The sequence below is a fragment of the Equus asinus genome, chromosome 5 (genome assembly GCF_041296235.1).
Source record: "Equus asinus isolate D_3611 breed Donkey chromosome 5, EquAss-T2T_v2, whole genome shotgun sequence".
NCBI lineage: Eukaryota > Metazoa > Chordata > Mammalia > Perissodactyla > Equidae > Equus > Equus asinus.
The window spans coordinates 72,744,522-72,771,625 of NC_091794.1; the positions used below are offsets into that span (position 1 = coordinate 72,744,522).

The 27,104-nt window shown below is 35.3% G+C and overlaps 1 protein-coding gene across 6 annotated transcripts in view; it reads left to right on the forward strand.

The window, feature by feature from the left end:
• The window catches only part of EPS15 (epidermal growth factor receptor pathway substrate 15), a 131,831-nt gene that overhangs the window by 36,351 nt on the left and 68,376 nt on the right, over window positions 1-27,104 (forward strand). For 3 of the 6 annotated variants that reach the window (XM_070509950.1, XM_070509951.1, XM_070509948.1), the window contains exons 3-11: window positions 1,449-1,538; window positions 2,442-2,489; window positions 5,583-5,678; window positions 8,054-8,119; window positions 9,519-9,644; window positions 11,743-11,802; window positions 20,909-21,109; window positions 21,956-22,101; window positions 23,688-23,844. In XM_070509950.1, the coding sequence (XP_070366051.1) occupies window positions 1,449-1,538; window positions 2,442-2,489; window positions 5,583-5,678; window positions 8,054-8,119; window positions 9,519-9,644; window positions 11,743-11,802; window positions 20,909-21,109; window positions 21,956-22,101; window positions 23,688-23,844 (990 nt within the window). The remainder of the gene's footprint in view (window positions 1-1,448; window positions 1,539-2,441; window positions 2,490-5,582; window positions 5,679-8,053; window positions 8,120-9,518; window positions 9,645-11,742; window positions 11,803-20,908; window positions 21,110-21,955; window positions 22,102-23,687; window positions 23,845-27,104) is intronic. The other 3 variants (XM_070509947.1, XM_070509952.1, XM_070509949.1) reach the window with 1 other exon arrangement.

The following is a 27,104-nucleotide window of genomic DNA, read 5'->3' on the forward strand; positions in this document are numbered from 1 at the left end:
TGCCTGTAAATGACAAAAACTAAATGGCTCTGTTTATTATAGTAACTGAAAGAATGGAAGATAGTAAAATTCTTTATTGGAATACAGTACATAAGTATTTCATGAGAGTTTGGTCAATATTTTCCCTGAGTGCCTCTGTATTTAGGGTTTGCTGGTGGTAGGTGTTCCTTTTTTTCCCCCATCCTGGTCAGGAAGTGGGCAAAGAAAAGGAGTTCTGGAAAATTCTGGAGGCAGGTTTCCCAATCCTTTTCGTACTCCCTTGTTACCCCAAATTTGGATTGGGCAATTCTTTATTTTTGCTGAGTGCCTGGTTTATCCCATGTTGTAGCACTTGAAAGAAAGGATTTTTCTTTTGCTCCTTTGCTGGAATTAGGCTGTTTGGAATGCTTTGTATATGTTTACAAGCAAACTTAATCTTTTAACTAAACCAGAGAAACATCTAGCTCACAAACATCCTAGTATCATGTTACATTGCCTGTGACTTTTTAAAATTTACTTTTCGTTTTTAGAAAATAGAACTTTACTTTAGGAAATCTTTACAGAAGTGAGAATCATTATTTTCTTGAACTGTTTTTCTGTTCTTGGTGACCTCATTCTGTCTTAAAGGAAAGTCCCCATCAGTTAAAATGATGTGTCCCTTAAAGTGCTTTAGGAACCTCACAGTTTTAAAAATGTCTCTTTAAGTTTGTTAAGGAATCATTGCTGGTTTTAGAGCTGATGCTGCTTTGATTTTTTTTTTTAAGTGTTGCAGTTTCTAAGAGTAAGTATGAAAGCAGAAGTTAATGATTTTAGGATGTTTGAAAAATCAGATAACACATACAACTATTCCCATTTATGAAAAGACCTCTCCAGGAAATGCTGCCCTTTTCCTCCTATTACCTTTCATGTATACTGGAATTTCAATGGCAACTATAGAAGACTTGGAGTCAGATGTGTGTTAATGTTGTGACTCTACTAATTTGCTCTACTTTCTCTGAGCTTCAGTTTTCCCATTTATATAATGGGTGTGATAAAAAACTTTGTAAATTGCCCGTGCTGCCGAGATAGTAGTCTACTCATATGGTTTTCTGCATGTTCCTTGACCTTTGTTAGTCAAAGGATTCCTGTTCCCTTTTTTTTTTTTTTTTTAAAGATTTTATTTTTTCCTTTTTCTCCCCAAAGCCCCCCGGTACATAGTTGTGTATTCTTCGTTGTGGGTTCTTCTAGTTGTGGCATGTGGGATGCTGCCTCAGCGTGGTCTGACGAGCAGTGCCATGTCCGTGCCCAGGATTCGAACCAACGAAACACTGGGCTGCCTGCAGCAGAGCGCGCGAACTTAACCACTCGGCCACGGGGCCAGCCCCGATTCCTGTTCCCTTTTTGAAAAAGCCAGTTCCTAAATCACAGGGAGGAAGGCAGGTAAATGATAATTTTTTCTTTGTTGTTAACTTACAGTTTGTATCTTTCAGGTTGATACAGGCAATACTGGAAGGGTATTAGCTTCTGATGCTGCTGCTTTCCTGAAAAAATCAGGGCTTCCAGACCTGATACTTGGAAAGGTAGTATTTGTTCATTATAACTAGATTATAATGAATATTTAGTAGTGTAGATAAATTTGATGCAAATTCAGAAAGATACCGTCAAGAAACTTAGAGGTTAGAACTATGTTATAGTAGAAGTTACAGTAATGAGATGGAGGAAATTTGTGGTGTAGTGATTTCCCCTCTTGAAAAGTAAGATGCTTTTTAGATTTTTAGAAAACAAATTAACTTTTTAGTAGGATGAATGAGGAAGAAATAGTACATTTGGCTATTGTGGGGACAAACAGTGCAGACTGGGACCCTTGTCACTCACTCTGAGTTGGCTCTATCATTACTTCCTCTGTTATAACTGTCTCTAACTGTGTTTAACATGTGGTAAATAGGGGAGGTGATGAGAAGCTTAGGAAAGAATGCAAAGAGATGGGAAGTCCCTCTCCTGGCCTGATCTCCTGGTGAATCCTTATAGATGATATTGATATGTATTTCAAAACCCTGAAAAATAATCATTATTAATAATTTAGCTATTCACAAATAAACATATTTACAAATGTTACAAATAAATTATTCACAACAATAAGTATTTCAACTTACCCATAAGAAAGAATATCATCTTATGAGGATCTAAAATCAAGCTAGTATGTTCTAGTAGAAAGAGCATTGGACTTGGAGTTAGAACCTGTATTTTAGTTCTTTCCCAGATTCCTTGAATGTTCTTAAGTAAGTCTCTTAAACTCACTGGGCCTTAGTATCTTTGTGAAGGATTGCATTAAATGATCTTTAAGGTTTCTTTCTACTTTTAATTCTATGATTCTTAAATCTGACTACCAAGGAGCATGATGTTGTAAATTGCAGGGATTTAATTTATCTTTAAGATGATTTTTGTTTAAAATATAGATTGATACTTTTTTTCCTAAATTTCAGATTTGGGATTTAGCAGACACAGATGGCAAAGGTCTCCTGAACAAACAAGTAAGATTCAGACAATTGTTATGAAAATATTTTTGAGTGATTCAGAATAAAAAATAGCCAAGAGTTTTTTGTATTTTTAAGCTAAGAATTGGTTTTTACCACCAATAGGGTTTTGCAAGGGCAAGTGTCATAAAAATGGAAATATTTCCAACCAGTAGACATTAAAGTAACTAATTCTCAAAGATTACTGTTAATTTGGTGACCTTGTTCTCCTGGAGTGTGTTAGTCTGCTTGGGATGCTCTAACAAAATACCACAGACTGGGTGGGTGACTTATAAATAGCAGAAATTTATTGCTCACAGTTCTGGTGGCTGGAAGTCTGAGATGAGAGTGCCAACATGGTCTGGTGAGGACTCTTCCAGGTTGCAGATTTCTCGTTGCATCCTTACATAGCAGAAGGGCTAGGGATCTCTCTGGACCCTCTTTTATAAGGCACTACAGTCATGTACTGCATAACGATGCTTTGGTCAGTGATGAACACATATATGATGGTGGTCCCCTAAGATCAGTAGCATGTAACCTAGGTGTGTAGTAGGCTATACCATCTAGGTTTGTGTAAGTACACTCTGTGATGTTCACCTAACGACACGTTTCTCTGAATGTATCGCGGATCCTTGTGGTTAAGGGATGGGTGACTGTCATCACATTCTTGAGGGCCCCACCCTAATGGCTTAAGCACCTCCCAAAGGCCCTACCTCCTAATACCATTATCTTTGGGGGACAGGATTTCAATATATGAGTTTTAGGGGGATGCGTTCAAACAATAACATGGAATTTATTTTTCTCAGTCATTCAGAGAGACTTTGCTCTCTGTATTTTAATTAAATTTTGTAAGTGTACAGGGTTATAAATAAAAGTGGATGTTATTACTTAAGTGTTAAGATGGTATTGCCCCATATGTTTGAAAGGAAGCTCTTGATTAATCAAATCTGAGTATTCTGGTCTAGGTCTTACCTCTAACGTATAAACCAAAAAATGGTTTACAGGCCAGAAGTAAGCCCTAGACCAGAAATATGTAAAAGTGGTTGTGAGTGTTGGACACTATCAGTGTACTTGAAGTTCTGCTTGTTGGGGATGGATTTCAGAGTTCTACAGGATCGAATTCAAAGCTTGCTACATGCTGATACATTGGCTGAGCATTGCTACTCAAAGCTAATTCCCCCCTAAAGGGATAGCTGAAGCAGTATCAAACTCAGAAAAGGGATGGGAAAAATTAGTTGAGAAGGGCAGAATACTCAGTCTCTTAATTAAGATTCCAGGGCTAGATTGTAGTCCCCATTAGAGCCCTTGGGCAGAAGGAGCAGTTTGGCACACTGGAGGTGCAGAAAAACTAAATTCATATGGGTACCCAGGGTGCTCTGCACTCAGTCAGCAAATATTTGTTGAGTATGTGTTTTGACCAGGCTTTGGCAATACAGAGGTGAACATGACAGATGTGGTCCCTATTTTCATGAGTTTACAGTGTAATAAATTCTTCACTGATATTCCTGGACTTAAGGTGTCGAGTTTGAGTTGTCTTTATTACATCCAGGTGACTGGATTTATGGGTCTACAGTTAAAACTTTGATGTTTGCATTGGAGGAATAGATTTCTGAATTAACATATGAAAGAAAAAAAACTCCTCGATACTTCCTGAGTTTCTGTGTGCCAAAAGTGACGATAGGTGCTTTTTTCCGGTAGTATGGTTTTTATTTTGTTCCTCACAATACGTTACAAGGTAGGTATTATCCCTTCTCTTATACAAGAGTTTTATTTAACTTGCCCATGGCCTCACAACTTCTAAGGAGCACAAGTGGCATTTAATGGGGGACTATTTCACTTCAGATCTGATCTATACTATGGAAGTGGGCCTGATTACCTAACAGTAATTGAATCTCACATAGAATGAGAAGAAAAAGAGGATTAATGTTGGAATACTTAGAATACGAGCATTTAAAGGTTGGAGGAGGTGTTGACTCCAGCAGAAGAGACTCAAAGGTCAGAGGAGAGCTTTATGAAGCTCTGTTGGTGGAGGAGAGCTTCAGGGAGGAGCATATTGTCCAGGCTGCCAAAGAAAACAAGTAGGATGAGGCTTTTTTTTTTTTAGAGTCTATTGTATTTGGTGGCTAGCAGGTTATTTGTGACACAGGCAGTAGTTTCTCTTGCTAATTGTGGGAATTGAAGTCAGAGTGCATAGAAGCTTGTGGAGTGAATGAAAAGAGACGGAGAGATCTTGAAATAGCATTTTGTCAAGAAATTTATGAGTGAAGGCAAAGTATTATATAAAGTAGACAACCTGCAAGGTTCTAAGAATATGTTAGGAATTGGGTACGAAGGGTATAGGTGAGTGTAGGAGGTTTGAGAGAAGTAGTGAAAGGTTGATTGCATCGGCAGTTGTACTAGAGTATTGACAAGTTGCAAGTAATTATAAGTGGAGTGAGGACTTTTATGTCTATTTCCAGACCTGAATGTAACTCACAACAGCTGAAAACCAGTTGCTTCAGCATCTTTGTTTGTATTTATTACATTTTGACTCAGACTTCAAATGCCAAAAATCCAAGGACCTTTGGGAGAGATTTACAAGTATTTTGAAGTCAAGCAGTTATATAATTGTTTTAGATGCTGCACATTTATTCTCTGTAGCTTTTCTGGAATAGCAATGGTTGATCCACTTTCAAAATTTATAATCTCCAATCCACAGATGACTTTTGATAACATTTAGGTATTATTTTCTTCTAGGCTTTTCTTCAGATTCTTTTTTCTCACTTAAATGATAAAAAACATTTCTTAACATCATTAAATGTTATTTGAAGCATGATTGTTAATTTTGCATGATTTCCACTGTATGTATCACAATTTGTTTATTTTTCCTTTTATATTGAGACTTTTTTCTATTTGTTAGGAACATCTTTGTACATAAATCTCTTCCCAATTTTAAAGCAAGTATTTTTCAAGCAAATGTACTGTTATATTTGTTGCTACATAAAAACCTTGGAGTAATTGCAAAATGTTTTATATTTTCAGATTATAAGTATGTGTGTAGATAGATGGACAGATGGATGAATGAATAGATAGATAGATAATGCTCTTAACATTCATACTTTTCTTTCTCAGGAATTCTTCATTGCTTTGCGTCTTGTGGCATGTGCCCAGAATGGATTGGAGGTTTCACTGAGTAGCTTGAACCTGGCTGTTCCTCCACCAAGATTTGTAAGAAATGCTTTTAAATTTAAATTTTATTTAATTGAAAAAGGTGATACCACATAATTTGAAAATTAAAATTACTATATTAAAAAGTTTTCCTTTTAACCCCTATCACTCAGCTACCTGATTTTCTTTTTTTGGTGAGGAAGATTGGCCCTGAGCTGACAACTGTTGCCAATCTTCCTCTTTTTGCTTGAGGAATATTGTCACTTCTCTAACATCTGTGCCAATCTTCCTCTGTTTTGTATGTGGGATGCCACCACAGCATGGCTTGATGAGCAGTGTGTTAGGTCTCTGCCCAGGATCTGAACCTGTGAACGCCTGGCCACTAAACTGGAGCACATGAACTTAACCACTAAGCCACCAGGCCAGCCCTTGATTTTCTTTTTTAATGGCTACTGCTGTTACTAGTTTCTTATGTATCCTTTCAGAGTTATATGTGTATATAAAGGAATATAAATACTTATTGCCTAATTTTACATTAATTGTAGCATATTATATGCACAATTCTATACCTTTTTTAATAATACGTTTTAGAGATCTTCAGATATTACATAAAAGCTTCCTCATTCTTTTTCATAGCTACATAACATTTCCTTGCTTCTATTTACCATAATGTATTTAACTTTGTATTGATACACTTTTAGCTAGTCTCTAATCTTTTATAATAAAAAATGCTGCAATGAATAATAACCTTGAATAGCTATCATTTTGCATATACAGAAATATATTTATGTGTGTAAATTCTTGGAAGTTGAATTGCTGTTTGAAAAGTTTGTGCATTTGTAATTTTCACATACAATATCAACTTGTCTTCCATAGTGGTTGTACTAGTTGGTACTCCCACCAGCAGTTGGTTGAGTGCACTATTGCTAACATACTGTTGCCAAACTTTTGGATCCTTGTCAGTTTGATAGATGATAAATGGAATGTAAGTGTAGTTTTAATTTGTCCTTTTGGTTTTATAGAGTGAGGTTGAGTAGTTTTTCTCATGCTTATCAGCCATTTACATTGCCTTTATGTGAAATGTCTGTTTATAGACTTTGCCTATTTTTCTAGGGTTGTTGATCTTTTTCCTATTGAATTCTAGAGGCTCTTTATATATTAAGAAAACAGCTTTGTCTAGATGAGTTGCAAATATTTTTCCCAGTTTATCATTTTTCGTTTGACTTGGTGATGATTTTTTTCCATAAAGAAGTCATTGTTTTCTATGTAAATGAATTATTAGGATTTAAGTTTTTCTTCTGGTTTTTTTTCAGATTTATGTTTGTTGTGATATGAGATAGGAGTATGGATTCAAATTTATGATTTTTTTCAAGATGGCTACTTTAGAGACCTAATACAGTTTATTGAATGTATCAGTCTTTTCCTTACTGATTTGAAATGCCACCTCAATCATGTGCTGAATTCTCATATGTATTTTGATTTCTTTCTGAATTTTTCTGTTCATTCCCATTGATGTCTTTATCCGTATGCTGTCTCACACTGTTTTTTTTTTTTTTTTGCTGAGGAAGATTCACCCTGAGCTATCATCTGTGCCAGTCTTCCTCTTTTTTTTTTTGTCCGTGGGACACCTCCACAGCATGAGTGGTGAGCAGAGTAGGTCTGCTCCTGGGATCCAGACCTGTAAACTCAGGCTGCTGAAGTGGAGTGCGTGGAACCTTAACCACTTGACCACTGGGCTAAGCCCTGATCTCACATTGTTTTAATTATCATATTTTGTAATTTATTTTTATATCTGTCAGAGGTAGTCCTCCCCACTCTACTCCCTTTTTCAGAAGTTTCATGACTCTTCTTGTTTTTAACTTCAGTATTTTAAAAATATTTGGTCTGAGTATTATGAATTTAACTTTAGTTTTGAGAATTTCTGCACTTCTAAATTTAGGTATAGAATCAGCGGTTAATTTAGGGATTCATTGTCTAACTATATTATTATAAAAATGTTTCAAATATATTCATCTGTCTCTATAAGCAGATAGACATAATAATTTGGGCATGCTCTTAGTAAGTTCATGTACCTAGAAATCCTGAGTTGGGTTCTTGTCCCAGTGTGTTTTCCTTAAATAGTGTTGGGGAAAAGTCATCAGTTAATAGGACCATAAATATTTTTGTTACATTCAGATATCTTTATCTTGATCTCAGTTGTAATAAGATTTCTTCTATAATATATATTTTAGTTACTGCTTCACAATCACTTATGCAGCTAACTCAGTTATTTTTTCATTTGTACTTAGATGAAAGTCTAATAGAATTAATGTAAAATAGTGTGTACTGTGCAGTGAGATCCAATGTTTTGTGTGAATGTATTTAAATTCAAAGACCATTTTGTTGTTTATTGATGTGGGGTTTCAACCCTTCATATACTGAATTTTCATTTTTAGCATGATGCCAGTAGTCCTTTGCTAATCAGTGGAACCTCTGCAACTGAGCTCCCGTGGGCTGTAAAAGTAAGTAAACTTTGTAACTATTCTCTTTTTACCCTTCTTTGCTTCCATATAATCCTCTCCTCCTGCTTCTAAAATATATTGCAATCTGCAGTAGAGTTTCATTTTTTACTGTTGGGGAAATACTGATAGTAGCAATCTTTTTTTTTTTTTTTTTTTTGAGGAAGATTAGCCCTGAGCTAACTACTGCCAGTCCTCCTCTTTTTTTTTTTGCTGAGGAAGCCTGGCCCTGAGCTAGCATCCATGCCCATCTTCCTCCACTTTATATGTGGGACGCCTACCACAGCATGGCGTGCCAAGTGGTGCCATGTCTGCACCCGGGATCCAAACCAGCGAACTCTGGGCTGCCGAGAAGCAGAACGTGCGCACTTAACGCTGCGCCTCCTGGCCGGCCTGTGATAGTAGCAATCTTTTGAAGGGTCCTACAGGTCTGTCAGTCATTTTGTGACAATTAGTATTGGCTTAATCTCATTTCTGTTACATAATGTAAACTAAAAATGGTGACATCATAATCCTGTATTAACTAAAATATTTGATGATTAAGTAGTTTACCTGACTAGTATTATTTCTTGTTTGAAAATTCTGGTTAACTATATATTCTCTTTATGGCTCTAAAAAAAATAATTCTTTCTGAAATCTTTTTCTGAAGTGGGTATTTTGCATTATAGCTATGTGGAGGCATCACACTGGTTATAGCTGTGTTATTAGATTTTTAAAATTGTAATTTTAGAATAATATTAGAATATAGCAGATCAAATGACCTTTAATAAATGTGTACATTTTTGTCAGAAAGCCATTTTGGTTTGTATGTCTTTGTATGCTTCTGTTTATTAAGTAATTTTAAAAAGTATAGGGATTTGGCCTTGACTGGGCAAATCATGAAGAATAGTATTTTATGTTTTACAATTAACTTTCCGGGGTTTTAGGAAATGTCTTTTTATTGATAAGGAAAAGAAATCTTGCTTTGGGAAAAATGGGGGAAACTGATATTGATGCCTATGACAGCAATTTTGTTTTTGAAATTTGAGTTTGAAGTGTAACTAGGACCATGTTTAGGAAGTCGCTAACTAGCTGTGTGTTCTTAGAAAAGTTTCTTACTTGCTGTGGATCTGTGTAAGTGAGAATGTTGGACTACCTCTTCTCAGAGCCCTTCTATCACTGAAAGCTTCTGAATCTCACCTAACAGTAGAAAAGCAAAGATAGTGTTCCAGCTACAAAAGGAATGGAGGGGTTACTGAACTCTTGAGTGGAGTAAATTAAATTATTATTTACTGTAATGTATTTTGATGAAAATGAAAAATATTTTTTAAATGATAGTTTAAAAAAATGTTTATTCTTTGAGGACTTGATTTTTAGAACTGCAGTCACCTTTACTTAACTTGTGATGTTTTTCATATTATAGTCTGAAGATAAGGCCAAATATGATGCTATTTTTGATAGTTTAAGCCCAGTGAATGGATTTCTGTCTGGTGATAAAGTGAAACCAGTGTTGCTCAACTCTAAGTTACCTGTGGATATCCTTGGAAGAGTAAGATATTATTAAATTCTAAATGTAATTTTTATGTATTTTAATTTTGTGTCTATTAGGAGCACTTATAGCTTATTGTTAAAAAATACACAGATCGTGTTTTAAAGTTGTATTACTACAGAATTTTTTGTTCTGACTATACATAAAATTACTGCCAATTTATTTCTTTGGTTATTCCTTCTAAAATATGAGTATTTGAAATTATATATATATATGCCCATCAAATAGGTCTTCTATTCTTTATGTACATTCTGACCTCCTAATTCCTTGTCTTAATTTGTGGAGACCATCAGTATTTTACATTTGCCGCCTACTTCATGACTGTAACATGGGGCCTTGTCATAAGGAATAGTTTCATCTCTGAAATCATAAATCTACTCTCTAAATAGAACTTCCTGTCTGCCTTCTCTGTGGCTGCGTATAGACTACTGAGAAAGTCTAGTAAAGATTGGTGTCATCATAATTTCGTGGTCACCAACTTCAGCAGGGCTTTCCCTACTGCCAGCCACTCTTGTACTGTTTCTCTAGTGATTTCTCTCTACCCCTCTTCATATTTCAAACCTTATCTCCTCTCATTAAACCTCCAGCCTTTTCTTTAATCCACTGCTAAGACTACATAGTGTCAAATCCTGGCTGCACCATTTCTTAGCTGTGTGACCTTTGGCAAATCATTAGGAAACCATATCTTAGTTTCCTAATCTTTCAAATGAGCGTGTTTTCCAGTTTATAGGGTTGTAAGGATTAAATGTGGTAATGTATGTAAAGTGCTTAGCAGAGCATTTGGTCCATACTCTTTGAGTGCTGGCTGCCATGATGATGATCACAATGACTGCCACTAAACCACCAGTAGTAGTACCACTGGAGCAGTGTTATATAGCTTAGGTGCTCAATAAATATTAATTTAAAATTGATTTTCTGGTATTGTTCCCCACTATTCATTTCTCCACTGTGTGGTCAGTGTGAATTTCTAAACTAGAAATTTAGTCCTGTTATTTTTTAACTTAAAACTAACCCTCTCAGTAGCTTTCCGTTGCATTTAGGCTGAAGTCCAAACCTCTTTCAAGGCATTTAATGACCAAGCACTTGTTTATCTCCACTCCTGTCTCTCACCAGGACACTTTCTCTTCTTGCCCCGAGTAAAATTTTGTTGAGTGACTTAAATATCTTTTTTCCAAGGATTTAATGTAGTGTTTTTTAGGTTTTTTTAAAGATTGGCATCTGAGCTAACATCTGTTGCCAATCTTCCTTTTTTTCTTTTTCTTCTCCCCAAAGCCCCCCAGTACACAGTTGTATATTCTAGTTGGAGGTCCTTCTGGTTGTGCTATGTGGGATGCCACCTCAGCATTGCTTGATGAGTGGTGCCATGTCTGCATCCAGGATCCCAGCTGGCAAAACCATGGGCTGCCAAAGTGGAGTGTGGGACTTTAACCACTTGGCCAGGGGGCTGGGCCCTAATGTAGTTTTATAAGTGGTCTAAAGCTATGGAAACTACTCCAGATTTAGACCTATCTACCATGATCTTTTAGATTCTATTTTTACTTTGTCAGCCCTGGACATTAGCTGGTTAAAGGTTAATAACACAGTATTCAGTGGGTATTTCTTTTAGTTGATTAGAGATTCTGTAGTGTAGGGAAAACAATAATGGACTTAGTTGAAAGTCCTCACATTGAAAACTGATTCTGTTACGTAATGATAGTTGCATGATCCTGGATAAGTAATGTCTAAAACAGGGTTGATAGTACCACATGGAGTTGTTGCATGACTTAAATGAGGTGATGTTTGTGAAGAAGCACTGTAGTTGTTTAAAGTACTGTGTACATAATTGTTTTCTTACTTGAGAGGAACAAAATATTTTCTTTAAAATTTCGTAAAGGAATTTCTATTTAAAAAGTATTAAGAATTATTACTTCTTTTTACAATAATGTTAATATAGCACATCACAGTGATAGAATAAAATGATTAGTATAAATGGAAATTCTCAGAGAAATAGATATTACAGTGTTTAGGCTAAACTTTTCCTCCATTTTTATATTTGGTTTTTACAAGTAGCACATGAAATGAAAGAACATTAATCTTTCTCATTTCTTTGTTTTTAAAGGTTTGGGAGTTGAGTGATATTGACCATGATGGAATGCTTGACAGAGATGAGTTTGCAGTTGTAAGTAACCTAATACTCCTAAAATCTTAAACATTTTAATGGTTTTCTCAAGTGAAAATTTCCTGTTTTAGTTCATCCTTAGAGGAACACTATGTTTCCCTAAGATTGTTGGTATGAATATCTTTATCTAGAATTTATAGGTAGTCAATAAATACTTTTAAACAAATGGATGATAGAAAATGTGTTTTTGCCATCTTCATTTTATTTGACCTTACGGTACATAGGAATATATGCTTTGGATAATGCACTGTAAAGATGCTGAATGGTATTATCTTTTGTATCCCAACTTGACCACACATCTCAGTACCTGCTTCTGCTATGGAATAATTTTACTTCAAATATACCCCCACGTTTTCACATTGATTTCATTAAAGGAAAACATGAATAACACTTCAGTTTCACTTCATTTATGAAGGCAGACAATGTTTTGACATATTATCTGAAGACCTGTTGTCCTTAGTAACAGGATAGTTAATTCCAAGTAGAGTTGCATTCATCTCTTCTTTAAAGGTTAGATAACACTCTGCTGTGAACTCATGAATGGTAGATGTCTAATCCCCTTTTTAATCTCTTATTTGCTAATTAGTCTTCAAATTTTCTCTCTTTATTTTGCTAAGGAATTGTCCATTTCTTTGACTTTGAAACTTGTTACCACCAATTTGCATTGTTCTTTTTAATCTCTTCTGGGTTTGTGGTTGTGCTCCTTTCTCATTCCAAATCTTATGTAGTTTTGCTCCCTCTCGTTTTTGGTTTAATTGAATTTTTTTTATTTTTTTTTTAAAGATTTTATTTTTTCCTTTTTCTCCCCAAAGCCCCCCAGTACATAGTTGTATATTTCTCATTGTGGGTTCTTCTAGTTGTGGTATGTGGGATGCTGCCTCAGTGTGGTTTGATGAGCAGTGCCATGTCTGCGCCCAGGATTCGAACCAACGAAACACTGGGACGCCTGCCGCGGGGTGCGCGAACTTAACCACTCAGCCACGGGGCCAGCCCCTGGTTTAATTGGAGTTTGTTTAGCTTATTGATCTTTTAAAAGAGCCATGTTTTGGATTTATCTTTTCTATTATGTTTTGACTTTTTATTTCATTCTTTTCAGCTTTCATCTTAATTTTTTCCTAGTTTCTTTTGGTTTACTTTTTTTTTGAATTTCTAATGATAAGTACTAAGTCTCTTTATTCTTTATTATCTTTAATATTGAAAACATTTAAAGGACATATTTTTCCCTGCACACAGGTTTAGCTGGATTCCATAGATCCACTCGTACAAAGCATTCTTCTTTTCACTATTTTTCAGATAATTTTTAGTTTTCTTTCATCATCTATTTAGGAATATATTTCCTGAATTCAGTGTAATTAAGTTTGGTTTTTGTTAACTTGGTGTATACTTTTAGCTGGATTAGATTATGACTAGAGAATGTGGTCTTTAAAATATCTACTTAAAAACATTTGTTAAGGTTTTCTTTGTTGCTGAGTTCATGACCTATTTTTACGTTTCTGTTCAGAAGATATTAGACTTCTGTAAATCTATTATGTTGATTTTATTATTTTTCTGTTTCTCTTTGTCGTTACTTTTTTTTGCTCTTTCATAAATTTTATTCTGTTTATATCCCAAGAGCTGAATGAAATAGGCAGAATACATGTTATCACATTTGGAAAAAATACAGAAATAGAAATTTAAAGTGACCTGAGTTGATGGTCAAGGTCCCTAGTCTTTTATTTTAATTTAGGTGATGTTTGGGACACGGCAGAGGATGCCCCTCACAATGGTGACAGAAGTTATCCCAGCTGTGTATCAAAGGTGGGATGCTGTAGGGAAGGTGGTGCATTGAAGAGATTTGGCTGATGATGTGCTTTGAAAGACTGTCAAACTCTGTATATTAACTTTCTAAAAAGTGGTTTTTGTTTTAAGAATATTAGTACAAAAATCTTTGCATTGATGAGAGGTATAGAGGCATTTTTTTTTCTTATAAAGACAAAAATTAAAAATTTCAAAGGAGTGTTTGTACTAGCATTGTTAGTACAGGTGGAGAATAGTATTATCCTCATTTGATAAACAGTAGTGTAAAGTAAACCTTTATTAAAAGAATAAGAATAAACAACACTCTGTAGGAAATTACTACTTAAAAAAATAGTGAACACCCATATACCTTCTCCTAGATTTACTTTTCTTTTTTTAAAAGATTGGCACCTGAGCTAAAATCTGTTGCCAGTCTTTTTTTTCCCCCTTCTTCTTCTTCTCCCCAAAGCCCCCCAGTACATAGTTGTGTATTCTAGTTGTAGGTCCTTCTGGCTCTGCCATGTGGGATGCCCCCTCAGCATGACCTGATGAGTGGTGCTAGGTCCGTGCCCAGGATCCAAACCAGGAAACCCTGGGCCACCGAAGCTGAGTGTGGGAACTTAACCACTCGGCCACGGGGCTGGCCCATAGATTTACTATTTTTAACTATTTTGCCACATTTGGTTTCTTTCTATGTACAGTTCTTTCAGAAATTCTTTGCAACGTTACCAGGCTTGGTGCCTTTAATTTTGGTATGATATTAGTACTGCTTCTGCTCTCTTTTTATTTGGATTACCTGATAGTTCTTATGTTTAAAATGTATCTTTTTTTTTTTTGAGGAAGATTAGCCCTGAGCTAACTGCTGCCAATCCTCCTCTTTTTGCTGAGGAAGATTGGCCCTGAGCTAACATCTGTGCCCATCTCCCTCTACTTTATATGTGGGACGTCTGCCACAGCATGGCCTGCCAAGTGATGCCATGTCCGCACCTGGGATCCGAACTGGTGAACCCCAGGCCGCTGAAGCAGAACGTGCACACTTAACCACTGCGCCACCGGGCTGGCCCCTAAAATGTATCTCTTGAAAATGGCGCATTACTGTCTTTTAATTTTTTCCCTAATTTGACAGTTTTTGTTTTTTAAAAAAATGACACATATATTGACTTTATTCCCCATACCGTATCTATTTATTTTACATTATTATTTTCTTTTTTTTTTTTTAGTTCCTTATTGTTACTGGTTGTCAAATTGTGATTCATTCATCTTTTCCCCCCTTATTAATGTGGAAATTCTATGTCTGTTCCATTAATGGTTAACACACTTTTCCCTGTACTTATCATACTTATTTCTCCAGTATTTGAAAACAAGATTGTTAACCCTCGCTCCAGTAAAACGAGACCCTTAGGTTATTTTCAGTTCTTTTCTTTCCCCTTTACCTTCCAACCTCTCAAGATTTTAGAACATTTTTTTGTCACTAAAATTCTAGATTTTAGTTAATTTGGTTCTTTGGTTCTAGGATTTTCTGTGTAGTTTTAGCAATATTAATAGTCTCACTAGCATTCTTTTGGGTAGAATTTGCCTGATATATCTTTTTCCATCTTTTTACTTTCATGAATGGGGCAACATAGTCCATGCTATTTTTAAAAATTATAATTACTACAACATAGCCATTGTAACTTAAACTGTAAGTCATGATTTTTATCTTTATTTACAAGCATCAGTATTTTTGAAAACTGAATTTTAATAGTTGATTTTACTCTTCTTTGAAAATTGAAGTAATTTTTAAAATACTCTTTCAATAGTGGAATAACCCTGCATTTTAATTATTTTCCTAAATAATGAAATGTAAAGTTAATGTACTTATACATATGATCAGTTCTTTTGAACTATGGCAGTTTATACTCTGCCAGTTTTCTGGTTTGTTGAAGTATAACAGAGATTTTTTTCATATCTTATTTTACTAATTAAAACTGGATTGAACATGAGAATATTTATTTTCAAGACTTAGCTCTAAAATTCTTACCCTTTTCTTCTTGGGTTAAATGGTACTTTTTGTTGGTTTTAAAGACCCCATATCTGCTCTATATTTATTTTTTAAGTGGGAACAAATGAAAATGAAGTTAATGAAAGATTCTACTTGGTTTGTTGAATTACAATATGGATTTTTTTTTTTTACAGTAACTTCTTATTTCACTAATGAACCAAAACTTGAATGAACCTGAATCTTTATGTTCGAGACTTACCTTTAAAATTTTTAATCAGTTTCTTTCTTTCCTTTTATAGCATAAACGGAATTTTTGGTTGGTTTGTTTTTTTAATTGGAATAAATGAAGTGAGAGATTCTAACTTGTGTAACTTCTGTTGCCATGTGAACCTTTAATGAATGGTCCTTGTTTCTTTTCAAATGTAAATACTTTTTCATATTCTCTGAAGCTTAGTGGATTAATTAAAAATCCAGAGTGTAGAATATCTTTGAGGGTTTTTTTAGGTGAATTTGTAAAGGTCAGGCCTTGGCATGCCTTGGGTGTTCTGGCCACAACTAAAATGGCTTTTGAGAAGGGTGTGTGTGTATGTACACACACAATAATAAAATGGGTTTTAAAAATAATTTCTATGTCCTTGAATGTGGATTTTTAAATGTCTCTATCACCAGTATTCTGTTTGCTTATTGGTGAATTATATGACTAGAGTATAAGGGTAGTGGAAATACATCTTCCTGAGTTTTACTTCTGACTCATTTAGCTTAGCAGAAAGTCTCTGACAGGGCATTAGTATTTGCGCAAGGGCTAGATTTTCCTCTGATGTCATTTTGAAAATTCAAAATGTATATAAAATTATAGTATTGGTATTGATCCAAGAGAAGTGACTAATAATCATGTTAAAGTTTATTTTTTCTTTTGTTGGGATGAATTCCACAAGTTTGCAGTCCTGTTCTGTGAACTAGTTCTTTGTTTTATTGAGGCTGAAACTACTGCTTTTAAACTTAAAGGGAAGGCGTCTAAATCTAGTAATTTACTATTTGGTAAATGAGCTTATGCTCATGCTTTTTCATATATTTTTGGAATTGGACAAGATCCTATAAAGTAGTTCCTGTAAGCAGGGCAGTTAGTAGCAGAGCCAGGGCTGAACATGGGTCTTTGAGATCATAGTTTTTTTGTTTTGTTTTGTTTTCAAGTAAGCTTTAAATTTTGGAATGGTTTTATATTTACAATAAAGTTGCAGAGATAATGCAGAGTTCCTCGGTACCCCTCACCCACTTTCCCCCATTGTTACCATATTACATTACTATGGTACATTTGTTAAAACTGAAAAACCAACATTAGTACATTACTGTTAATTAAACTCTCCAGACTTTATTTGGGTTTCACCAGTTTTTCCTTTCTGTCCCAGGATCCAGTCTAGGCTACCACATTGTATTTAATTGCTGTGTCTCCTCAGTCTCTCTGGTCTGTGATAGTTTCTGTCTTGCCTTGTTTTTCTATGACCTTGGCATTATTGAGGAGTACTAGCTAGGTATCTTGTAGAATGTCTCCCAATCTAGGTTGGTCTGATGTTTTTCTTGTGATTAGACTGGGGGTATAGGCTTTTGGAAAAAATACCATGTGTGTGAAATGACTAGCTCATCACGTTTATCAGGGGGTACATGATGTGCCAGCACTGGTGGTATTGACCTTGATCATTGGTTAGGTTTCTCCACTATAAAGGTACTTTTCCCTCCCTTTTCCTACTCTATTCTTTGGAGAGCTAGTCTTATGCCCTTTTTACTTTGTATTCAGTCTTCATATCTATCTATTGGTTTTTACGTTCTTAACTAAGCCTAAAGTTTTTCTGTCAGGTAAGTTCTTAGACTGAAAGTGGTCTAAATTTTTGTCAGTAGCATTTGTTGGGTCCTTATTGTATGAAGAGTTTTTGGCATTTGGAGATTTATAAAGGACCTGTACTTGTCTAATATTAACCTGTTTACGTTGTATTGAAATTAACTTTTTATATGTTTGCTACTTTTATGGGGTTGTAAAAGTGAGAAATCTTTTCACTTCGTAGTTCTAGTGCCTAGCACAGTGCCTGGTGGCTCGAAATTTCTCAATAAATGTTTTGTTGAACTAAATTGATGAAAGAAACTTGTATTACTTGCAAAACACAAGAAACGTCTGATATTTTCATCCCGGATTGCTATTTTAAGAAATTATAACTGGAAATTCAAATAATTAAGTAGACAAATGAGCAAATAAAACTCCTAAGGAGACTCCTAAAATACTAGTTCTCAAAGTACGGTCTCCCATCAGCAGCATCAGCATCACCAGAGAACTTCTTAGAAATGGGCGTTATCAGGCCTTGCCCCAACCAACTGAATCACAACCTCTGGGGTAGGGTCGAAACATCTGCGTTTTAACAAACCTCCATGTGATTCTGATGACCACTAAAATTTAAGAAATACTCCCTAAAAAGCATAGAGGATGACAAAAAAAATCAAAGAAAGTAAGTAGCTACTGGTAATTGACTGCAACAGTGAAACTAAATCCCCTCTTTCTCTGCTATCCCTGAATAAACTCAGGTTCATTTTTGATGGTTTTACTTTGAAATCATCAAGAAGATACTCTAAATGCTTCCTGTTAAGTGTGTGTCTCTCTCTAGCGGTATAAATCCATTTTCTAGAACAAGTTGCCAGCCAGATTTTTTTTTCTTTTTTTTGTTTTGGTGATTAGGTGCATTGTTTGATTTAGTTGCTGTATGTGTTTCAGTGGCAGACTTTGATTAGGATAAAGTTCAATATAATAAGAAAACAAACAAAATCACAACCTAGCAGTATACTGTTCACTTATTCTGTTGTGTTGGTGGAAAAATTTTTGGCTTCAGTTTTGTCAGGAAAACTATTTTCAAGTCAACATGAAATTAATGTGTTGTTTTAACTTTGAAAAAATGTGTTGTCTGTTGGCAGCAGATGGCTGACATTGCTTTTTTGCTTCTGGTGTCCACTTTTCCAGGAAATGACTCCCATCTCCAGCAAGAGGAGTGCTGACCTTTAATGTGCATGTTAGTTACTTCTTTTAGATCAGTGCCAATATAATAATATTACATATATTGTGAATTTGGTTGAAAGTATGTGTTAGCCAGATTGTTTTCCTTCTGGACTTTTAATCTTTTGGAGATGGAAAGTTTATGTGTTTCTAAAAAAAATTCTTCAAGTTGACTAGTGAATGGGGAGAGGAGAATTCTTGATTTGGGTCAAATGATTAAATGTGGTCCCAGGACAGACAGCATTAGCATCACCTGGAAACTTGTTAGAAATTCAGATTCTCTATCCCATCTCCAGACTTATTGATTCTAGAATTCTGGGACCAGGGCCCAGAAATCTGTGCTTTATCAAGCTGTCCAGGTAATTCTGATGCCTGCTAAATTTGGGTACCATTGGGTTAAAGGTTAGTTTTATTGCTTGTAGGGAAGAGCATGGTGGTGTAAAATTACATGTGCACTCCTAATAAAGCTGATCAAATGTGGAAAAAACAAGAGTTTTGTAGCCAGAAGATCTTGGTTTGAACCCTACTTTATCATTTCTTAAAAATAGAGTGCGAAAGTTACTTAGCATCTCTGAGCCTCAGTTTCTTCATCTGTAAAATGATATTAGTAATCTCAGAAATCATAGGTCGTTGTTCTATTAGGTGCTCAATAAATATTGACTTGAAGGCCCCACAAAACTTAATTTAGAATTAGAAGCAAACTTCTTTTTGGGGAGAATTATCATTTTCAACAGAAGAAAAAAATATAAAGAAGAAACACTCAAGCTTCTTCCCAGTTGCTGTTGGAATCTTTCTGGAGGTTCCAAGTTGCCTTGTGTAATTTTATATGCTTGAAGATAGTCATGGAAACTTTTTTCTTTTGAAAGTCTTGAAGGTGCCTTGAATTCTTTAAGATGGAGGGTATATCCTGGGACAGTTTATATACAGGTTGTCCCACTTTGTGCAAGTGCTTTATGTACTTAATAATGTAAAATAATTTTTAATAGGTAATACATTCTCTTGGTTTAGAAATCAGTACAACATAGGAAGATATTCAGTGGAAAAAAATCTCACTTCCAACCTTGCCCTCAACTTCTCCGTTTATACCTACTCCAAAACCAACTAACTACTTTTCTTAGTTTCTTGTTTATCCTTCTGGAATTTCTTAGTGCAAATATAAACACATGTGAATAATTATTATCCCCAGCCACAAAAGATAACACATACTATACACTGTTATACACACTGTTCAGGACTATACTTTTATCGTGTTTCGCAATGTGTCTTGAATATCTTTTCGCATAGAGAGCACTGATTCTTTTCTTTCTCCTGGTCAGCTTTATTGAGGACTAATTTACATACAGTGAACTATATTCAGTTTATGTATATAATTTAATGGGTTTTGAGAATTGTTTATACCTGTGAAGGTGTGAAGGTACCAGCACAGTTATGATACACAATGTTTCCCGTGGGCTTTTGGTTGTTGTTGTTTCATAGTATTTCATACTATTTCATTGTATAGATGTACTGTAATTTTTTAACCAGTCTTCTGTTGATGAGCACTTGGGTGCTGATGCAAACAATTCTGTAGTTAAGCTTTTTCATACTGCATTTCCTATGTAGACAGGTAAGTCTGAGGATAGATTCCCAGATTTGGAGTTGCTGAGCCAAAGGGGCAGTAAATAAATTTAGTAGATGTTGTCACTTTGCCCTTTGTAGGCTTGGTACCAGTTTGAGCTCCCACTGGCAGTGTATGAGAGTGCCTGTCCAATCTAGCTAACAGAGTATGTTGTGAAACTTTGCATTTTTACCACTTAGGTAGAAAATGGTATTTCAGTATAGTTTTAACTTGTAATTTTCTTGTGAGTGAAAATGAGCGTATATTTGTGTGTTTTAAAGAATGGATCATTCATAGTATTTACTTTTCTGTAAAATATCCGTTCATACTCTTTGCTCATTTTCTGATTGGATTTTGTTTTTTTTCTGTTAATTTCTAGGAATTTTTTTATATATAAGGGAGATTAGCTCTTTCTTTGCAAATACTTTTTTCCCAGGTTGTTTGCTTTTGACATTGCAAGACCTTTAATTGAAGGGTGTGTGTGTCTGAGTTTTGGCTATTCAGGATATCTTTCTGAAAGTTGCTTAGCTTTGATTTGTTTCCCTTTCTCCTTCCTTCCTTTTATCTCTCCCCTCTTCCTCCTCCTTTCCTTCCCAGCCTAATTTCTTAAAAAAAGGATTTGAGACAGCTTGAAGATGCTTTGTTGTTGAAAAATAATCAATTCAATGGGTGAATGTTAAGTGATTTTAATATATATGACCCTGGCTCATTTATTTTGAAGGCCATGTTTTTGGTATACTGTGCATTGGAGAAAGAACCTGTGCCAATGTCTTTGCCTCCAGCCTTGGTGCCACCTTCTAAGAGAAAAACGGTCAGTATATCAGGCTCTATGCGGTTGATCCCCTCTTCAGCATCAGCCAAGGAACCTTACCACTCCTTACCACCTGTAGGCATTTTACCTACCAAAGCACCGTTAAGACAGGTATAGATTTATCAGTGTTAAAGGACTTTTTTTTTTTAAACAAAGTGCATGGCATTTAACAGTTGATTGCTTGTTGAAGATAGAAGGAGCAATCAAAGGGATCAAATGTTTAGAGCTCCCTCTGATTAAACCTGTATAATGTAATGTCCTAGAGAAAACAAATAATCGTCCTGCATTTGGCTTTCCTTAGGTCATATGGATGTTTCATTGGCTTTGCCTTGATCTACCTGGAATTAGAGTTGGAGATAGAAGATACTCCGTGCTAATCTGGCATGCTTGCCCCAGCATAGTTAATAGGTGTTTTTGTTTGTTTAATCTCTAGTTAACTCTTGATTTTACAGGATCAAATTATCAAATTTTGGATCATCCAAGTCTTTTTGTTGCTCCAACCTGCTTCTTGTCAGGTTGAGTAACGAAAAGTAATGACGGGATATGCAAATCTGCCAGTTCAGCTACAGTTAAGAATGCTGAGTGAAACTATTAAAAATAGAGATTGAGAATTATCTGTATATTTTGTTTATACAGACTCTCCCAGTTACCCATATTAATGTGGTCATTCATAAGTCAAGAGTTAACTCTGCTTGAATTTAGTTGTTATGTAAAAGAAAAAAAGCAAAATAAGTATCTGTAAGCGTAATCCCAAGTGACCTATATTTTGCTTCTGTAGTTTTCTCTTCACCACAGCATTTCCATTGGGGTGTGATGGAAGTGATACACTGTTGCTGTAGTTAGTGGGGTAGAATTGCTCAGAATTTGTGACAGATACTGTCATGGGTTGAAAGAGTGACACTTCAAAGTTTGTTTCATTTTGGCAGAAATGCTATATATGTATATTTTTTCCTGTAGTGGGTTGTATCCCCTGCAGAAAAAGCTAAATATGATGAAATCTTCCTGAGAACTGATAAAGACATGGATGGATTTGTGTCTGGATTGGAAGTCCGTGAAATCTTCCTGAAGACAGGTTTACCTTCTGTCGTGCTAGCCCATATTTGGTAAGACTTTATTTAAATTAATGTAAAAAACAAATATGGTTTTGCATCAATTCTAGTTTTGTGCATTCTTATTCTTAGGCATTTGTAAATACGGTAGTTTTTCTTTCAGAATTCTTTATAGAGAAGATTTAAATCTGAGTATTTCTTCTGGATAATAGACAAAAGCTTGAGAATGGGTTACCTGAAGCTCTATGAGATTAACAGTGTCCATTAGTCATTATTAGAATGTTGAAATGCAGCTCTGTTTATATCAGATAATTAAACAAATTTTTAAGGGAGAATCCAAAAATCTGAAATTTAAACAGTATTAAAAACAGTATCTTGAAGGCATACTCCTGTAATTCTGTAGGATATATGTACACTTTTGTACCTTTACATAGGAATTGCACACTTCATTCTTAAAAAAGACAAACTTCAGTGTCTCTAGTGAATTTCACATTAAAGGAGATAATGTATATGAAAATGCTTTATAGTGTGCCTGCTGCCATTACACTTTACTATACCAGAGGTTTTTTTGAGGTTTTCAAAGGGCAGCAAACATCAGAAGTGAAACCACATAGTTGCCAAGAGAAACTTAGAAAAGAACAAAGGGGGACAGTAGATCTGCCTTGAAAGGAACAAGAACTCAAGACTGGGAAAGATTAAATATGTATAACTAATAATAGCTGCGGATTTTGAGTGCCTGGGCTAGGCACCGTGCTCAGTAAATGGCAGCTGTCATGGGCTTGGCATTATGCCCAGACTTTTTATGCACTTTGTCTTTAATTCTCATAGTAACCTTGCAAGATGGGTATTATCTCCACTTTAGAGATGAAGAAATTAATGCTTGGCAAGGTCAAAAAATTTGGCCAAGATAACAAGAAATAAGTAGAAAAGTTGGAATTCAAGGTTTCTTTGACATCATAGCCTATAGTCTTTTGTCAGGTCACATTACCTCTCAGTGAATCAAACAGATCAGGACTTCAGAAAGCTGAGCTTTAAAAAAAAAAAGAAGAAGAAAAGAAAAAGCAAATAGAATAAAACATTTGCTGATTCCCTTCAAGTGATTTTGTAAAGCTTTCCAGATTGTTGCCTTCTCTTCGCATGTGATCTGCATTTGCAGCTGTTGTTTCTGCTTTGACTTGGTGATCCTTATATCCTTCTACTCCAAGAGTTGCAGGAAGCAAGCTGACATGGAAATTTTTGCCACTAATGAACCAAATTTGTTGAAAGTTAGGTGGTTTCATTTTTAATGTCTTTTAATGTTGAAAATGTTGAGAGTAGAGAACATTGGAATTCTTTGCCCCAACACAACTCTTACTCTGTAGTGGTTCTGGAAATTTGAAAGAAGGCACAAAGCAATCCCAGATTAGAGGCCTCTGCTCAGCACCAGGGTGAACGTTTTTATTCTCTCTTTTTTAACCTTTTTAGGTGGTCTCTGTCTTCCAACATTTGAGTGAGTTTTGGGCAGGCCACAAGTTGTGACTTTTTATTTTTAACTCAACTCATCATTTTTAAGAAGCTGCATAGTCATATTACTTTTCCCCTGGATTTTTGGAATAGTAGTTGTGGCATTTATATACTATTCATTTTGTTTATTTGTACAGGGCATTATGTGACACAAAGGACTGTGGGAAGCTTTCAAAGGATCAGTTTGCCTTAGCTTTTCACTTAATCAATCAAAAGTTAGTAAAGGGCATTGATCCTCCTCACATTCTTACTCCTGAGATGATTCCACCATCGGACAGAGCCGCTTTACAAAAGGTAAGACAACTTAAAAAGAAAACCTGAATGCACTAACAGAGGAACAAGTGTTATGTCAGATGATAGACTCGATTTGGAGGAATAGTGGAGAAAACATATCTAGCTAGGAGTGGAGCAGTGTACTGTTTGTGGATGAGTTTGTTTCTAGAAGTCTGCTCAAATGCCATGTATGACACCCTTAGGCTACAGCTTGTTTACCCCACCATGCATTATACACATGGCAACCATGTTTTCCAATCTGAAAATTGGAAAAATGTGGTCTTATTTTTCCCCTCCTGCGTTTGTGAATTAATTTTTATGAATAAGGTGTAAAGTTTAAATGAAATCTATAAGAATTAAATTATTGTGTTTCATTTGATGGTTCATTCTTACCGAAAACAAATACAAATTTGAAAACAAAATCTAAGAGGTATGATTGCTTGGTACAATTTTAAGTAAAATAACTTTTAACCCCCCCCCCAAAAAAAACGTTATGTTGAGGAGAAATTCGTGTGGTTTTTGTCCTACAGGTGACTCTCTATTTCTGAGCATATGATTGAATTCCATATCTGAATGGCTAGAAGCAGGTTTTAGCTCCTTTCAGTTTCTGGCCAGCAGTGGGAATTTTCAAATTACATTGTTTTAGCCATGTTGTGCCTTGATTTTTGTCTCCTCATCTAGAAACCCTTCCTAGTATAGTGCATTAACAATATCTTGGCCTTAATAGAGCTTTAAAAAGACTTGCAGGGGATGGCCCGGTGGCGGAGCGGTTAAGTTTGCATGTTCTGCTTCTCAGGGGCCCGGGGTTCGCCGGTTCGGATCCCGGGTGCAGACATGGCACCGCTTGGCACACCATGCTGTGGCAGGCGTCCCACATATAAAGTAGGGGAAGATGGGCACGGATGTTAGCTCAGGGCCAGTCTTCCTCACCAAAAAGAGGAGGATTGGCAGTAGTTAGCTCAAGGCTAATCTTCCTCAAAAAAAGAAAAAAAGACTTGCATACTCCAGTGGCTATTTGCCTTTAAAAGTATATAGTTTGTATCTTTAAATCTCTTGTGACCTATAAGTAACCATTGCTGTGGTGCTTCCTCAGTTATCTATAATAGGAGTTGTCAAATGTGTGGTGTGAGGAGAGCTCTCTTTACAATGTTAATAGAATACTTTGGATTTGCATTAATTTTGTCACATAGGTTAGAAAATCCCATTTTAACAAACTTAAAGTCAAAATTGGATTTTTTTCTAAGTCAGCTAAATGGAAATTTACAGCCACAGGGTATAGAAGTTACTTAATAGGAGTTTTTTATGCTTATTTTTAAATAAAATCAGTATTTGATTATCTGTTTTGTGAATTTTTTGAAATTTTTGGTGATATAGGACATGGGTTCCCTAAGTTGGAGAAGGCTAAAAATGATGCCACCTAAAAAGATAAAGGTTACAAAATTGTATTTATGCCCTCTGCTGTAACTGTATCTCAGTTATGAGATGCCGTGTTTCATCCTTTCTTTCACCTACGTAGACTAATTTTTTTCGCTTGTCGCCTTCACTGAGTCTTCCACCAACACAAATTGCAGATACGACAAAACTTTCTGAACAAATTGTGTGTTCATTTAAATCTCTGTAACGTTAGTACACTTTAAGTTGCATCCGCTATACCAACTTTTTAATATAATAGATTTGTCTGAAGTCCATTTACTAGAGCACAGACACCGTTGTCTGTCAGATATCAGTATTATTCATTAAAATGAGATTTTATCATTGTTGTCTTATCTATTAACCAAAGTTTTTAACCTTTAAAATTTGCTCTTGTTTTGTCTTTCAAATAATCTATTTTCTCTTTATAATCTGATTTTTTTAGAACTGCATTTTTTGCAGCTTTGGCTAATCCTTTTTTGATTGTCGCTTTCCTTTCTGTGGTTTTTCTAATTTGGACTATTTTTTCCATTCTGCAGCACTCTGCTTTTCAGTTTCTTAACTCTACTCTCTCAAGGTCAGAGCTTTACTTTATGCCTTTTTTAGCATTACAGTTTTTGGTTTACAAGATATATTTTGAAATTAGAGGTTTTTTATGCAGCAAAGTTGATGCAGAGAAGATACCTAAACAGCATGTTTTTGTCACGTCTGTCACTTGGTCCTTGTGTGCATTTTAACTTGCCTTCCCTAGCCTCTCTGATCCACTTAAAATCACCGAAGTGGAATTTTTGTTTAATGCACTAAACAGAGTGAGAGAAAATCTTTTGAAAGCAGGGAATCTGCTACATTTTTCTTCATATGCCCTCATACTTTATATACTGTTAGCTGAACTTTTTCCATGCTTCCTGGTTGCATGCCATTTTATTGCTTTAGAATGGGAGTTTAATTTTTGTGTCAGCAATTGAGGAGTGACACAAGCTGTACCAACTACAGTGCACTAATCTTCCTTCTAGTCATCTGTGGTATCACCTATAACTTGTTTGAGGTTAAACTTATTTGTCTCACTCTTCTTATTTGATGGTATTTTTAACATTGAAAGACTGTCAAATGTGAGTCGCTTTTTTTGAGTAAGAGTGACAGAAGAGGTGTGGAGTCATGAGTTTCTTGGTACGCTTGCACCTCTGATAGCAAATTTCTCAGTAACATTTAGGTGATGTAAGCTACTCTTAGTGAGACCAAGTGCTAATTTTTCATTTTCTTCACCTGCCAAACTGTCTGACCAGACTTAGCTCATAAGTCAAGTTTAGACAGAGTTAAACTCCTAGTGCATACCTGTCACATTCAGAAATCCGCTTTAAGACTTCTAAATTTAATTTAGGATGGTAGGTCTGTGTGTCATTGAAACACAGTAAAACAGTAAGAGGTATATTTGATACAAATCTGTAATTAATATAAAAATGAAAATAATATTAATTGATTCTTATTAGGTGAGTTTTGGTATTGATAGTCAAAAAACAAACAAAAACGAAACCCAACACCTCTGAGGACTAAATAGTTTAGCATAAAGAAGTATAGAAGGAATTATTTGCCAAATTTTATTCATGTACCTGTTTATCAAATTGGCTTTTAGAATAATGGTTTCATTTACCTAAATGATCATGATATGCAAATGCCATGGGGCATAGTTTGTAACAGCACTTGAATTTAATCAGAATTCTTCTGATCAATATCTCCTAATAGCTCCATTCAACTTTAATTAAGTCATGTAATCTGTTTCCTTAGCTTTAAAATGGGGTTAATAATAACATCTGCCCTACCTACAACCCAGTTTTCAGATTAGTTTTGAGAATATAAACAGGAGATGGGATATT